General features: G+C 40.4%; 1 protein-coding gene across 1 annotated transcript; it reads right to left on the bottom strand.

Moving 5' to 3' along the window:
- Positions 1-1,356: 1,356 nt before the first annotated feature.
- On the bottom strand, positions 1,357-15,460 carry LOC134851333 (autotransporter adhesin BpaC-like). The gene is made up of 2 exons (XM_063867370.1): positions 15,335-15,460; positions 1,357-1,827 (listed from the first exon to the last, which is right to left on the bottom strand). Exons 1-2 carry the CDS (start codon positions 15,458-15,460, stop codon positions 1,357-1,359), a joined length of 597 nt encoding a protein of 198 aa, XP_063723440.1.
- Positions 15,461-15,703: the final 243 nt, after the last annotated feature.

Genomic DNA, 15,703 nt, shown 5'->3' with positions numbered 1-15,703 from the left:
ATAAGCGAATTACGTTCCTCTGATAGTTAGAAGGTTGGGATTGGAATAGAGTATACATCGGCATTTTAGATGCTTAGAAAGAGTTAGCAATTCAGAAAAAGGTTCTTCCCCTACCCCTGAGAGGTTGGAACGTTAATGGGATATTTAAACAAAAAACCTTGGGAAGATTGTTAATTAAACATAACTTGGTTTAGAGGTGGAAGTGGACTTGATATTTGCACAACTAGTTACCCTTAATGAACTTGGAATTTAGGAATGGTGTCGTCAGAGGAAGAATTCGGTTAAAACTTTACGAAAAGGGTACCAAAGTAAATGTCAGGACTTGTAAGCACGGTGTAACTCTAACTATAACTAAAACTCATATAGAAAAACATATAGGGATCAACAAATAGCCTCTTCTTAGGCAGAACAGTTGGAGCTACTATCAAGAGTAGTTGGTTCTCAGTTAGTTAGAGAATAGTGATAGCTACAAGTGAGAGGAGCTGGGTTCTCAATAGTTAGAGAGCAATTGATAAAGATTTACAGTCTAGTGAGCTCTCCGAAATAGAGACCGGGAATCGCGAAGTTAAGAGATCAGTCAAAGAACCTCAAAGGAATAGTGATCCATCGAGACACTATTAATGTTAGCAGGTCAGACTGAACGATTCAGCGGAATTACTATTAGGATTCTCTAGAAGACAGAGAATTGTTAGCTAAGTTAGTTGGAATTGGAATTGCAATCAGGCAATTGTGTTGATTGATCGCGGACCCTTTCCTTTTGATTAGATTACTAGATTATATTCGGGCCGTCTAGCGCCTTCTGTATTTGGACTAAAACTTATCTGAATTTAATTACTAGAGGTGGAAATTCTTGCGATGGGTTAAAGTGGGCGAGACAGCCTCAAGAGCAGCACAAAAAGGGGGCAAGTAACAGAATACAGTACAGAATAGTTGCCACCAACTTAACCCTTTCGGGATTGTGGATAGTAGTGAATCTCGATTGCCCCGCTGAATTTCTATACCAAAGAGACCACTTTGCCGTGCCTTTAAATTAGAAAGTGAGAGCGAACCTAGAGAAGCAATCCCCGAAATCTACATTAACTGAGTCCCAAAAAAATAATCTTTGTAGACCATTCCTCTTTGTGAACTCTGTGAAGTAGACACTGTCCTAATTTGCTTGTTTGGCGACTGCTTGCTCCGCTACTGACAGCTATTCCTACTCAAAACAGTAAATTGCGACAATTTTTGTGTTTTCATTTTTTTCTGAAAATCATTTTGAAACAAAGCAATCGAAATATATATTTTTTTCGTTCTCCTAAAACAAATATCAAAAACAACAATAACATCATTCTAAGATTCTTCTCTTCCCTAGTTCGTCTATTTGGCCTTGGTGCTGTCGTCGTCATCTTCGGTTAGTTTGCTGTCATCTCCTGACAACGCGCTGTCATCTCCTGTCAATGCGCTGTCGTCTCCTGTCAATGCGCTGTCGTCTCCTGTCAATGCGCTGTCGTCTCCTGTCAATGCGCTGTCATCTCCTGGCTTGCTGGCATCTCCTGTCAATGCGCTGTCGTCTCCTGGCTTGCTGGCATCTCCTGTCAATGCGCTGTCGTCTCCTGGCTTGCTGGCATCTCCTGACAGTGCGCTGGCATCTCCTAGTTTGCTGGCATCTCCTGAAAGCGCGCTGGCATCTCCTGGCTTGCTGGCATCTCCAGTCAATGCACTGCCGTCTCCTGTCAATTTGCTGTCGTCTTCTTCCGAGAAGTCGCCAGGTGCTGATCGCTTGAGACTACCCTTGGTGGTGACCTGCTTGATGCTCCCCATCGACGGCTGCTTGCTCAACTGGCTCGCCTATAATCATGAGTCACTACTGAGGTTGCTTCATTAAGACAAACTATATCAGGTTTTGAAACTAGTGGATCAATTAAAAGCAAAAAAAAAACAATCAAGGATAACCAGTTACTCTGCAAAGTAGTACAGAATATTCCGACTATGGTCTTAAAAAATACAACAAAGTAGTTTTTTTTTCAAATTAGGGTCGTTTTATGGCGTTTTTTATCTGAAGTAAAACTAGAGCTTGGGCATATTCAACAGTCATAGCAAAATAAGCAAACTGCAAATCAAATTTTATGGAAACATGACAGAAAAAGGAACAAAAACATTTTGAAATGTTTTTTTTTGTAGTTTTTTGAATTTTTTTAGAATTTTTTTTATTGAAAAGGTACCGTTAAGAAATTGGATCGAAGACAAGAGGTACTGGACTAGTTTTTTGATTGGTTTATGACTCGAACCCGTTGATCAAAATTTTCCGAAAAAAGTTGTGACAAAATAAAAAATAGTCAAAAAATTCTAAAAACGTCCCAAGAATTCTGCGAAACTGTGCTGTAAGATGACACCAACCTTATATTAAGTGCTCTGGTAGCAAAATATCAGGCAAATTAAGTTGAGTTTTTTCATCCTCAGGTTCCTTTCCGCGTGTGTTGTTGGAACTTAACCAATTTGCCTGATCCCCCACCCACCTTTGGTGAAAATGAAAGCCATTTTTCAAGTGTAGCCGATTTTGCCCGTCCAAATATTGACTTCGTTGCGTGACCGTATAAGTTAGGTGGTCAGGTACGGTGATATTAAGTGGGTTAAGTTGAATTCTTTCATCCTAAGGTTTACTCCGTGTGTGTTGTTGGAGTTCAACCAACCTACTTAATTTCCCAACCTCACTGGTACTTATGCTTAACATAGCTGTCGCATAGGTTCCTTAAGTGTATGGTAGTACTTCCGCGAGCTAATTTCTTGGATCACGCACTTCGGAAATTTTCCGGCTCCGTCCCAGAAGCGCCTCAAAGATACTTGCTTTACAAAGCCCGGTTTAAGTTTGAACTTCAACGCTAGGGAATTTCAGAAAACAATACGCTACTACCTTCATCACTACTTGTCTCACCGCAACGACCTTGTAGTTTGGCGCGACGCCATTAATTACTCAAAACGTAGCCACCGCGGATATAGAGGAGACGACGAACCGAGGAACCGAGATACCGAGGATATAGAGGAAAATTTAGTTTCAACAGGTATTCTCGTTCTGAACGTCGTCAAAGACTTTTTCTCTAAGCGTAAGGCTAAGGACTAGGTACTAATTGAAAAATACGAAGAGTTTCACCAGCCTCCTTCCCTTGTGTTAAAAAATCTCCTCTTTCTAAGACGTCATAGCGGTATTCTTAGCATCCGTAAGACGGGTAAGAATCGGAACCGCTTACTATTCAAAGCGCGAAAAGCTGTAAAAAATAGGCTTCAGGCAGAATCTTTGAGACGTCAAGTTCCCCCATCTTGCGAACTAAAGTTGATACATTAATGTAAGTTTAATTACAACAATATTAGCAAAACAGTATGTCAATTCAATAATTGTTTCCAATTTAGTGAGCATCCTTAAAATATTGTCACTTTGTAAAAAACATGAACGAAAAATTCCAAAACAAGTTACGCAAGATAATTGAAACCCGTCTAAAGCTGCTTAAACTTCACTCATTATTACTTGAGTATATTGAGAATAATAGTCGAACCGCAAAAATTGATAATGCTGTTTACAAATGTTAAATTGCGTTGAAAAAAGCTGTTGACTGTTTAGGTTAGTGGGAAAAACGTAAAACCCTGAACAAATTATTGCTCAGCAAGACAGCATTACATGGAGCAAGGGATCTTTACACTAACTAGGTCAGAGACATCCTCACGCTTGCACAAAACAAGAGATTCAGAAGCACGAGTATCCGAAAACAGGTCTAAGGTCTTTAATATGTCTAAGGAAAGTAGGAAACATGGGTCACATAAGTCTGATAAATCCGCTCGTAAAGTTCTGCTCGTAATACTTCGATTGTTCACACTATGTCATCAAGTAAGTTAGCTTTGTTGAAACGACGCCACGAGGAGCTGGAAAGGCAGTATCAAGTATCTATAGGGCTTAGAGAGCAAGTGAACTGTCTTAAGTTTGAACAAAGTCAGCTGGAACTAGAGCATTTGGCTGAAAGTCATAAAAAGCAAATAATAGAAAGGGAAATGAAAGCATTGGAATTTGAGGACAATTCATCTGAGGTTAGTAGGAAGGTAGCGAAAAGAAACTCGACCGGAGTAAGTCAACCTATTTCAAAAGTTGCACCGATCGGACTAACGCTTGGGTAGACTCTGTTAGTTCACACGCACCCCCTGACGGTGCTAGTGCGGTAGCTTTGTTGGCCTTCACTCATGTACCAATTTCGTTAGAATCGACGACTTCCGCCAACCTCGCTCATGCAATTATCACCAGTAATGGTCATAATCACGGGCACACAGCATTGAGTGATGCTGGAATCCATAGTCATGGACATCGGGTTATGCCTTAATTTGGCAGTGCAAGCCTTTTGCCATTGCAAGCTTCTGCTCCATCTGTTTCATTCCCAGTTAGCAATATGCATTTTAATGCACACATATTACCACCGCCATCTGCTCTTCCTTTACAGACGATGAGTTCAAACATAACTTATGGTGGTTTTGCCAACGGGCAACCGGAATCGTTACCGGCAAAAACGCGGTACTGGTTTTGTTTCTTTGTCACCTGCATTTGCTGGTGGTGGCTTCTCATGTATAGAAGTAAACCCAACGCAGGTCTTTCTTTCGGCACCTCATTGCCATGCGGTGCCAGTTCAGACGCAACATAATATTCCCTTTGTACCTTATACTGTGTCACCCAATATCAACGACTACTACACAAGTGATTCAAACTTATGGCGATTAGCAGCTAAAACTCCAATCGTCAAGCCTGTTTAGTGTTGTAATGCACGAAACAATTTTTCTGATGTGACAACTGTTGTCCCACCGTGTAACACAGCCGTCCCGTAACTAGTGGTGGGACTGTGTATTTTAATACTCCAACAGTTAATCCTCAGCTTGTTCCCCATTTTGTCAATAATATCAATACTGATTATCAGCCAGTCAACGAAGGCTACGCACCAAAGTTTTTTTATCGGATCGACCTCTCTCTGCTCGTAAATTGGCGGAAATAGTAATGCATAGCCGCAAAGATCATCTTCTTGAGTCGAAATTAGCCCAGTTTGACGGCAACATGTTAAGCTGGCACGTATGGTTTGGTCAGTTAAAGTCCACCGTTGACTCCACTGTTCTCACAGATGATACGAAACTGACATACTTAAAAGCACTCGTCACAAGCAAAGCAAGAAACCGCAATTGCGGAGTTTATTTATTAAGTACAAAGATGTACTGGCCACCTTGCAACGGAAACTTTGGCAGCCGCATGCTTTTTTTGACATGCGCATCTTGATCAGCTAAATACTACTCCTCCACTTAAGATGCACAAGTCAGAAAATGTCATTAATTTCTCCTCTGCTTTATCTGGCCACTTAGCAATTTTCAAATCATTGCCATTCAACGATGATCTAAAGAGTCTTAACCTGTTAAACCAAGCTCTTAGTAAGCTTCCGCCTAACCTCAAGGAAGCTTGGTCAATGCATACTGTTAGGCATAATTGGCAGCGCCCAACACTCTAAGATTTTAAAAACTGGTTGAAAGAAAAGTTCGAGGGGTATGAGAGATTACGTGCACTTAACTCTTAGGCAAAAAACGAGGAACCAGTTATGCCAAAAACAACCATAGTTTTTACAGCAAATACCAAGGTAACTAGTGAAATACCAAGGATAAGTCTAAGTATCCGCCGTGCTTTTTGTGTAATGGTAGTATTGCCTTGGAAAGGGTAATTCAGGGAAAATAATGCTACTCAGCGAGCAAAACACGTAACTGAACAGATGTTTTGCTTCTCTTGCCTCAATGGCAATCATAGTTTCCGGCAATGTTCTAGAGCTAAGAAATGCCCGAAGCCACAGTGAGATAGCACACATAATGTCTTGCTCCATGGAGCCGAGAAAAAAGTTCCTTCGAAGGAAAATTTGAATGTCTCAAATAAGGCTGGAGCAAACAAGTCCAAGGAGAATACAAACACTTCCACCAACGCCGCCGTTAGTGATGTACATGACATTGAATCGTCTAAAGGGTTGTTGCCAATTGCAACACTTGGTGTGTCCTCGGATGTAACCAGTCTCCTGACGTTGGTTCTTTGTGATAGTGCATTGGCACATTCTTACACTCTTGGGTGTCTTCGTCACTCATTAACCGTCTCGGCTTAGTAGGGGAGCCGTTAACTTGTCAATTAGTGGTTTCAATGCAACTACCGTTGTTGAGACTCAGAGGGTCAAGTTTACAGTTTCCTCCGATCCGAATGATAGTGATTTCGTATTCACTCTGTGTGCATATCTTAAAGACAATATTCAGATTGGTTCCAAATTAATCAATGTTGCTGATTTGCAGAACAAATATCCATAATTAGCACCTATTAAGCCTACTCAAAATACTTATATGGACATTGAAGTAATTATAGGACAAGACTACTACCACGCCGTTAGACCCATTGATTTCCTCTTGGGAGATGATAATAACTCACCGTGTTCCGTTCGCCTTCATACAATGTGCCTTGGATTGCTTTGGCGAAGTATACATTGTGCCTTGGATTGATAGTAATGTCAGTCTACCAAACAATTATTACTCGTCATTCGTCCAATTTACAACATTGGAGAGAAGATTAAGTAAGGACCCTTAACTGCGCGAAAGATACGCAGACCCAATTAGAGAGGACATTAGGAAAGGCTATGTAGTTACTGTCGAACCGCCTGATCCACGTAAACGTTCCGATCGCGAGTGGTATTTTCCGCACCATCCCGTCGTGAATCCGAACAAGTCGGGTAAGGTGCGCCAAGTTTTTAATGGGGCTTCTAAGTTTCACGGCACATCCTTAAATAAGTCCTTATTGGTGGGTCCTTTCCTACTCCAAAATTTAATTTGTGTACTTTTGCGATTCCTTCAACACAAGAGCGCCGTCTCCGCGGATATGGAGGGTATGTTCCTCCAGGTAGGAGTCCCCGCCCGCGATAAAATTTTGCTCCGTTTTTTGTGGCGGGAGGATACCTTTTCCGATGTGGTAGTTCATCAGTACACTCGCCATATATTCGGCGCACGGGATTCGCCAACGTGCGCCATTTTCGCGTTGCGAAAAACAGACACTGGTAATATGTCCTGATACACTGAGGCCGCATCAATTGTAAGCAAAAAATTTTACATGGACGGTTACTTGATTTTGTCCGAGTACGTTACCCATGCAATTAAAATTAGCCGTGATTTCGTTTCGTTACTCAAGTTGGGAGGATTTAATTTGACTAAATGTGGCAGTAGTGCTGATGAAATTACTTTAGCAATGAACCCCGAGCATTGCGAAACCTCGTCTTCACCCATCAAAGAATTATGCAACAGTACCGAACAATCATTACACGACTTAGGTCTTAAGTGGGACCATGTGAAAGACACATTGGTTGCTAGCAGAGGCGTGAATCGTCCTCTCGATAAAACAATAACTCAACGAATCGTCTTGAGTTTCGTTTCTTCTGTGTTGGACCCTGTTGGGGTAGTAGCTCCATACACAGTTAGAGCCCGTCTTTTGCTTAAGAATATTTCGAAAATCAGTGATCAAAGTTGGGACGACGAATTGCCGGAAGACATGAGAAGTAAATTTCTCGTGGGCACTCCTGTATCCCTCTCTTAGACCAATTGACTATTCCCCGCTGTTATTTCATAGAACCTGTGGATCAAGTTGAGCTCCACATGTTCGGTGATAGCGCGCAGGATGTTTTATATGCGGTTGGGTTTTTGCGTGCGCCACTCTCGAGTTCGCACAAAACTCAAATACCCTTCATCTTTAGTTAAGCTCGCGTTGCGCCCATGAAAGCGCTTTCTATACCAAAGCTAGAGCTTCAAGCTGATCTGCTCGCCAAATGACTGACAGATAATATGCTGTCAGCATTAATCATGTCTACATGTGGACAGATAATAATACAGTTTTGCAGTACCTAAACTCCAGTGACAATTTACCTGTATTCGTCGCTAATCGTGTCGACGAAATCCTCGAAATGACCACAGTTGATGAGTGGCACCATGTTCTGAGCGGCGATAATCCAGCTGATACCGGTAAGTGGGGGATTCCTTTGGAAACCCTCAAGGATAGCAGCTGGGTTATTGCTCCGAGCATTCTCCAGACTACTGATTGGCCGTTTATACCCGACGAACGTGTGATCAATAAAACTTGTTTGAAGGTCCCTTCTTTTGATGTCGATAATTGATTGGAAACATCATCTTCCCTCGTCACCGATGTCAAATCCATCAAATATCACGAATACGGGTTCATTTGGGAAAAGTTTAGTTCCTTTACGAGATATAAAAGAGTAGTCGCCTTTAAGTTGAGGATGCTGCCTTCACATAAGCATTTTCGCGGTAAGGACTGACAGATCACCGACCCCACTGAACTTGATACTATCGAAAACTAACTAAATCATCTTGCTCAGATGAAACCCTTCCCGTTGAGTTGAGAACACTCACCGCTTTCAAACCTATTAAGAATAGTAGTAAAATTGCCACATACTCTCCATTTATCGGTCCCGCCAGTCCTCAGTCTTCTCATAGTCATAAATGACCATCACTGAGAGTTAGTTTCACCAAGATGCACTATTTTTAGAAGGTAACAAGTTGCCTAGCTACCCACCTTACGAATTCGAGCTTTTTAAAATCACCGGGTATGAACCCTTTCTAAGATTACATCATAGGATCCACAGTGCTAAAAGCATTGTGGCGGTTACCATTCATGGCAACTTCGGTAAAGCCCTTTTTCCACAAATAGCTTTCTCAACATCAGGGGATCTGTAGAACACAGTCCCCCGTTTCTGGTCTCCACTAACACAGAAAGTTGTACCAAAAGTCGACTCTATCCGAGGACATGCGAGACAACTAATGGTACTTGTTCTGGTGGCTTACAAGGCCGGATCCAGCCGGGGCATGCGCAACACAAAAGTTTCGAGTGACCCCAAGGCTTGCGTTTGCGGAAGCAAGGCTCCCCAAGGTTCGCACTTACGTCTTTGAGCACTGGGCAATGCGGCGTGTGACGTTTGCAGAAATGGCCTCGTTTGATGAACCGTCGGTGACATATTGGAAGCACGTGATCCAATACATCGCGCAGGTAATAGGAAGTACAAATACCTGCCCGACAGCCCAAAAGCTCAGACCAAATCCCCAGAATACACCGGGGTAGATCCGATTACTGCGGACCCCACCGCAAAAAACTACACCACTCGAGGAGGTGTCACACTAACGTATCCCGGCCGGATTGTTCGCTTAGTGAATACCGAGTTTGATACTAAGCACCCAAATTTACTCGACGACCGACATACCCTAGTTCGTTTGTTGGCCCGCAGCCTCCACCATAAGCTTTTTCATCAAGTCTTAGATTACATGCGCTCCGTTTTAAATATGAAACATACAATACTTGGGTTGCGTCGACTATTTCGATCTAGCAAAAATCAATGTGAAAAATGCCGTAAACGCAAAGCAAGTACCATCCAGGCAATTATGTCCGACTTACATTTCGAACCACTCGCTATAAGCAACCACCCTTTAATCATATGTGTGTGGGTTACTTTGGACCGCTTTACGTTCCGGTTCGCAGAAGCACTGAAAAAAGATGCGAATTCCTTTTCACTTGCCTCACCACCAGGGCTTTCACTTGCCTCGTACCATCTCTGGACATAGTTCTTGTATCATGGGCATTGAACGTCGTGGTACACCAAGCACGATCTAGTCGGATAACGGCACGAACTTTGTTGGTGCGGAAAAGGAATTAAGAGTTGGAACAGCATGGCTCGGACCATTTTTGCACACAAAGAAAACTTAACCCGCCAGGCGCACCCCCTCATGGCGGCTCCTGGGAGCGCCTCGTCCGAATCGTGTAGCGCTTGCTTCATAATATACTAGGCAGTAGGCGAGTCACCGAAGAGGTGTTAGGAGCAACACTCTGCTTAGTTGAGCAGGCTTTGAATTTGAGGCCAATCACTCCCGTTAGTACTGATTCACGAGAGCTAGAACTGTTAACTCCAAACCACTTTGTGATTGGAAAACATGCCACAAGCTTCCCTTCACTTTCACCTGGGGAGCACTTAGACCACAAGAAAAAGTACGTGCGAGCGCAGTCGTATGCTAACGCTATTTGGTCTCGTTGGCTTCGAGAATATGTTTCCTCACTAAATAAACGTGTCAAGTGGCACACTCATTCTGACTTCACTCTTAAGACAGGTGATCTCGTATAGGTGATTGAGCCCGATAGTCCGCGTGGGTACTACCCCCTCGCCCGAATCGTCAAGCTAAACTACGGACAGGACGGTTGCGCCCGATCCGCTCTTGTTACGACCGCAACCCGTGAAGTGACGCGGCCGAAGGATAACCTCGCTCCGGTTCTCCCTTCTTCAGGGGGAGGATGTTGCAACGCAAACATAACAAGAGTATGAATGCATATAAAATAAGCACAATTAGCCTAGCGGCCTTATCCAAATGTACAGACTTGCAAGTTGGCGTAGGTTCGAGTCCTCCACCTGACCATTAAATAATATACCAGAAAAGGGGTTACATCCTATGTTAACTCTTTTTTGGTTCTAATTCGGTTCAGCCTTGATAAAGGCTGACCGTCAAAAAAAAGCAATTTGTCTCAAGGACATAACTGACCGGTTTTTGTGGCTAGCTTGCGCAAATTTGTTTCGTTTGGATCTGATTATTGGTGAACTTATGAATTGTTTAACAACAAATTTTGGATGAAATTATCAGTATTGCCGATAAATTTTGTATTGTCGAAAATACGAATAAATTATTGATTTTTTTGGTTTTGTATTCATCCTACGGAGATTCAGCGCGCATAATTTGTTTGTCTATGTTCCGATTGTAAAGATTTTTCAGTTCAACGGAACTGTCCAAAAATTTTGAGTATTGAGAAAAACTACCGGGTGCTATTTAGCGGGAAATATTTCAACATGTATGACATCATATATAAAGTTATAACACGAAGGTAAAGTTGTAAGACTAGCCGAGTCTCAAAATTTTGTATTGTCGAAAAAAAAGCAATTTTGGTCAGTTGCAGCGAAATTTTTCAGCAACCACTTCTCTAGCTCACACAAAACGTCTGCAGTTGACGTCCGCGCACACAAAGCGTTTCAGTTGCACTCGACACCTGTATGAAGGCCTATGTTGTGTTGTGTCTGACTCGACACCCGTATGAAGGCCTCCGTTGTATTTGACTCGACACCTGTATGAAGGCCTCTGTCCTGTCTGCTACGCAATATCTGCAACTCTGCACTACAGTATCTGCAACTCAGCGATCTGCAACAGACCAATTCCGGCCAACTGCCTTCTCTTTTGGCCAACTGCTTTCGTACAACTCGGGAACAATTTTTGCGGGCTCCTCTGCGAACTGAACAACTCTGCCAACTGCACCCGTGTCGGGGCAATTGTCCGAGAAACAACTCTGCCAACTGCAAACTCTATTGGCCGACTGCTGACTGCCAACTGCAAATTCTTTTGACTGACTGCCAATTGGAACAACTGCAAATTCTATTTGCACTCGTTTCGGGGAAACTATCGTGTCCCTTGTGGGGGGACGAAATATGCGCGCTCAATCTCCGTAGGATGAATTTGAATCCGAAAAATCAATAATAAATTCGTATTCTCGGCAATACAAAACTCATCGGCATTACTGATAATTTCATCCAAAATTTGTTGTTAAGCAAGTTCATAAGTTCACCAAAAATCAGCTCCGAACGAATCAAATTGGCGCAAGCTAGCCAGAAAAACCTTTCAGTAATGTCCTTGAGACAAATTGTTTTTTTTTTGGCGGTCAGCCTTAATCATGGCTGAACCGATCTAGAACCAAAAATCAGTTAAAATAGGATGTAACCCCCTTTTTTAGTAGATTGATTCATGATCAGTTGGGGGACTCCAACCTACGCCTACTGGCAAGTTTGTATGTAGTACATTTGGATTAGGCCGCTAGGCCAACTGTGCTTATTTTATATGCATTTATACTCTTTTTTTATTTGCGTCGCAAAATCGCTAAAACTCTCATGAAAATTTTATCTACTTTTGTTTGAATGAAACTAAATTTACATAGCCTAAATTAAGCTATTGTAAGCGTTTAAACTATCAAAATGGAATTTTTTGCAAGCCTGCTTGCTCGCTTTTTCACTCGGATTAAGAGGAAAAATAAAAAAAATTTCAAACCGGTTTTTCTCGAGACTGGGAAAATGGTTTGAACTTTTTATTGCTGTTCCAATTGTGACTGAATGAATTTTATAATGATATCTCATTCATCTCTCCCTGATGGTTATTTGTTCTAGCAAATTTTGCGTGGAAACCAACTAAAAAAAGATAAAAAGGAAAAAACTAAAACACACCAAAAAAACCACCTTAAGTTCCTTCCCATTTTTTAAATTGTCGGAAGAAATACGAACTCTCCTATAAGGTGTTAAATATACCTATTTACGGTAAAAATAGTTGAGCTAAAATTATTTTCAATATTTGCCATATGTAACTTGAACTCAGTCATCCTAAAAAGAGCAGAAACTTTTTTTGCAATATGCAATTTGAACTCGGTTCATCCTAAAGTAAAAAGGAAAGTTTTTTTTCATCTTCATTTTCTGGTTGTGTTTTCACTAAACTCAGATACATGTTTGAAAGGAATATTGTCATGAGCAAACATGTTTTTTATTCTACACTTTTATCAAAAATCCGACTGAGAATCCGACTGTGTTTCATTGGAGCATAATTTTTTGAAACAAAATTGATAAAATTCAGGCCTTTGTTCAGATTAACGGGTTTTTGTTAATGCAATATTTGTGTACAGTATGTATAATTTCTGTAATTTAGAAGAACTCTTATTGGGAAAATGACAACTTTTAGTTCAAAATCTGCTAAACAACCAAAATGTAATTTTTGAAAGCAGGCTTTGACGGCCCATTTGAAGGCAGGCTTTAACAATGAGGTTACTGTTCAAAGAAACACACATAAGTTTTGTAAATGGTTTAGTACGAAGGCATTGATAAGCATTCACTTCATTCCCGCCAAGAACTCATCCTTCAATTAAATTTAAGCCTTAATTAATCTATTTATTTTTCGAGAATTGTTGTTAACATACCATCATGTATTACACCAAAGTTAACACAAAAGTATTTTTTTAACTATTAATGTCGTTAATTTATTGTAAGATTTGTCTTTCGTGATTTTGAAACATTCCAGAAAAGCATTCGCGCAGGAAAAAATCAAAAAATCTTAGTCTTAAACAGAAAAAAACCAAAAAAGTACCATCAGTTATTGATCTAAATTCATTAACCAGCTTTTCAAAAAATCGAGGGCCTAGAAAGGTTTTTTCAAGTCTAGCAAAGTATCATTAAAACCCATTTCATAAATTTTTGAAAAAATTGATGATCAATAGACTCATACGCTTTCAATAATTCAGAAAAAGCTGTTATCGCACACTTTTTTTTTAGCTAGTTTAGTCCAATTTTTTTGGTAATAAACTAGATCTACTTGCAGAAAAATATCGTATACAGTTATTCGTTTTGCTTTTTGCTTACTATGTTAGTTTTGCTGGCCCATTTTTTGCTCTGGTGCTTTTGTACGATATCCATTTTTTAAACGTTGTTTCCTTACGAGTGTTTTTATCCTACCGTAGTCATTATTAAAACTCTATCAACTTTTTACACGGGCAATTTCTGGATGACTATTCTTCCAACTTTCCTAAAATGCTTTCCACATAAATATCTGCCATTTATAAGACAAAAGCAAATTTTAGTCAAATTGCTCTCAGACGTGCTCAAATAGACTTTAGTTTGGAAATAAAGAATCTACTAGAAAATCTTGAACTCAATTTCAAAAAGTTTTTCTGCTGGATTATCAATAACTGGGCTTTCAGTGATGCATCGCTGTTTTGTCATCGGATTATTTATGACTCAGTGCAGCAACTTACACTATCTTGACTTACCGCTGGATCAGGGATGATTATAACTGCAAGATCAACCCACTTCAATACTTATACAAACACAAATGATAGCTGATTTCTGATGAAAAGTTATGCATAATCCTGTTTGATATAGTTTTCGGTTGGAGTTTTGAGCGGAAATCCCTTATGATGGACTGACTGAATGAAGGAAAACTGGAAAGTTTACCGGGTAAAGCCTTGGAAAGAAAAACATCTGTCTAATGGTCATCTACATTCAACGGTTATAATATGATTGTATGACGTAATAAGTCAGGCGGCAAGTCTCAGAGGCTATTCTCATGATTGAGGGTTCGGATGGTGGAACTCTTTTAGCGAATGAGAACCGTTAACAATCGTTAAATGGTCGACTTATTAGATGAGGCCTGGCTATGAGATCACCTTGGGTCGATAAGTGCCAGGCGATATCATAAACAGTTCGTGTTCCGGCTCTAGCAAGCCCTCAATTCATGTACCAGTCCCATTGCAATATTGGCTTATTTTGCACCGCTGTATTTCTTGCTCTAAAATCATTTGATTCTTGGATACTTTTGCACTATGTCAACGGTGAAGCATGAATCTGAGCCTCTCTTTCAGCTCGTTCTTGGGAAAATTTTTAGTCCAACGTTTTCCAAACAAGAACAAGACTGCTCGTTAAATGTTTCGACTGCCTTTTAAGGTCTATGGAGCAGTAATAACATAAAAAAATCAAATGTAACAAAAAAGTGTTTTTTTTTTATTTGAAATTTTTTGTAAGAATCATCCCCCCATATGCAATATAAAGAACGAAGTGATAAATTTCGCCACTAGTTTTTAATCAATTTTGGCAAATAAACTTCCTTCAATCAATTTGTTGGAACGATTTCTAAGATGGATTGAATCTCCGCTTACGCGTTACTATCGCGAAAAAAAATCGCGCTTATTTGTACCAAATGGGCCAAAATGGCAGCCTTTAAACCCCCATAACTTTACGAAAAATTATCACAGGTGAAATATCTTTTCAAATTTAAGCTCAATACAACAATACTTCTGGATGATATAAAAAAAATTCCGTCAAAAATGACTAGTTAAAAAGTCGAAATTTGTCTGAAGAAAAAAAAACCCACCCCGAGCACAAATATTCCGTTAATTTCGTTACGAAAGTGGGAATAACACGAAGTACTCATAGAGATTCATGTTACTTTGTGCACCTACCGAAATACATTGTAACTGCATGACCACCATTTTTCCTTACATGAAAATCATTTTTGTTCAAGTTAGGTTCACATTTCAAGTCAGTCCCTTCTCACTTTCTGAGAGTGGTTGCTACAAAACAGTTGAAAGAAGCTTTATCAACGTGCATGATATAGCATTGACTGGTCTTACCTCCAATAGATATTTAAAACATGAATGGAAAAGGCGGGTTGGAATGATACATGGATGTATGAATGTATGGACCTTGTCGATGGAGTTCCTGAGAGATGCCCTCTCCTTCAGGTGGTCTTCAGTGGCCTTCCTGAACTTGGAGTCTGCTGCATCTGCACTCTGCTTCGCCACAGACACCTGAACAGACACTCTGTTCATGCAGTCCCTCAATCACTACACTACTCTATAACTTATTGCATATAATAAGTCAAAATCAATTGTAATATTTTTTGACAAGTTCTTTCTTTCATGTTTTCCACTAAAACAAAACCCCAAATAAGTTTAAATTTTTAGCATAAAACTTTATAAAACTAAAATTATAAAACTAAAATTCAAATTGTAATGAAAGTTCGTCCGACTAGATTCGTGAAACCTTTTTTGTGTTAGCTAGCTGATAACAAC

Source organism: Symsagittifera roscoffensis, chromosome 7, assembly GCF_963678635.1.
Source record: "Symsagittifera roscoffensis chromosome 7, txSymRosc1.1, whole genome shotgun sequence".
In the NCBI taxonomy this organism is placed as follows: Eukaryota; Metazoa; Xenacoelomorpha; order Acoela; family Convolutidae; genus Symsagittifera; species Symsagittifera roscoffensis.
Note: the sequence above shows the minus strand (reverse complement) of the source record. Positions and strands in the feature narration are given on the sequence as shown.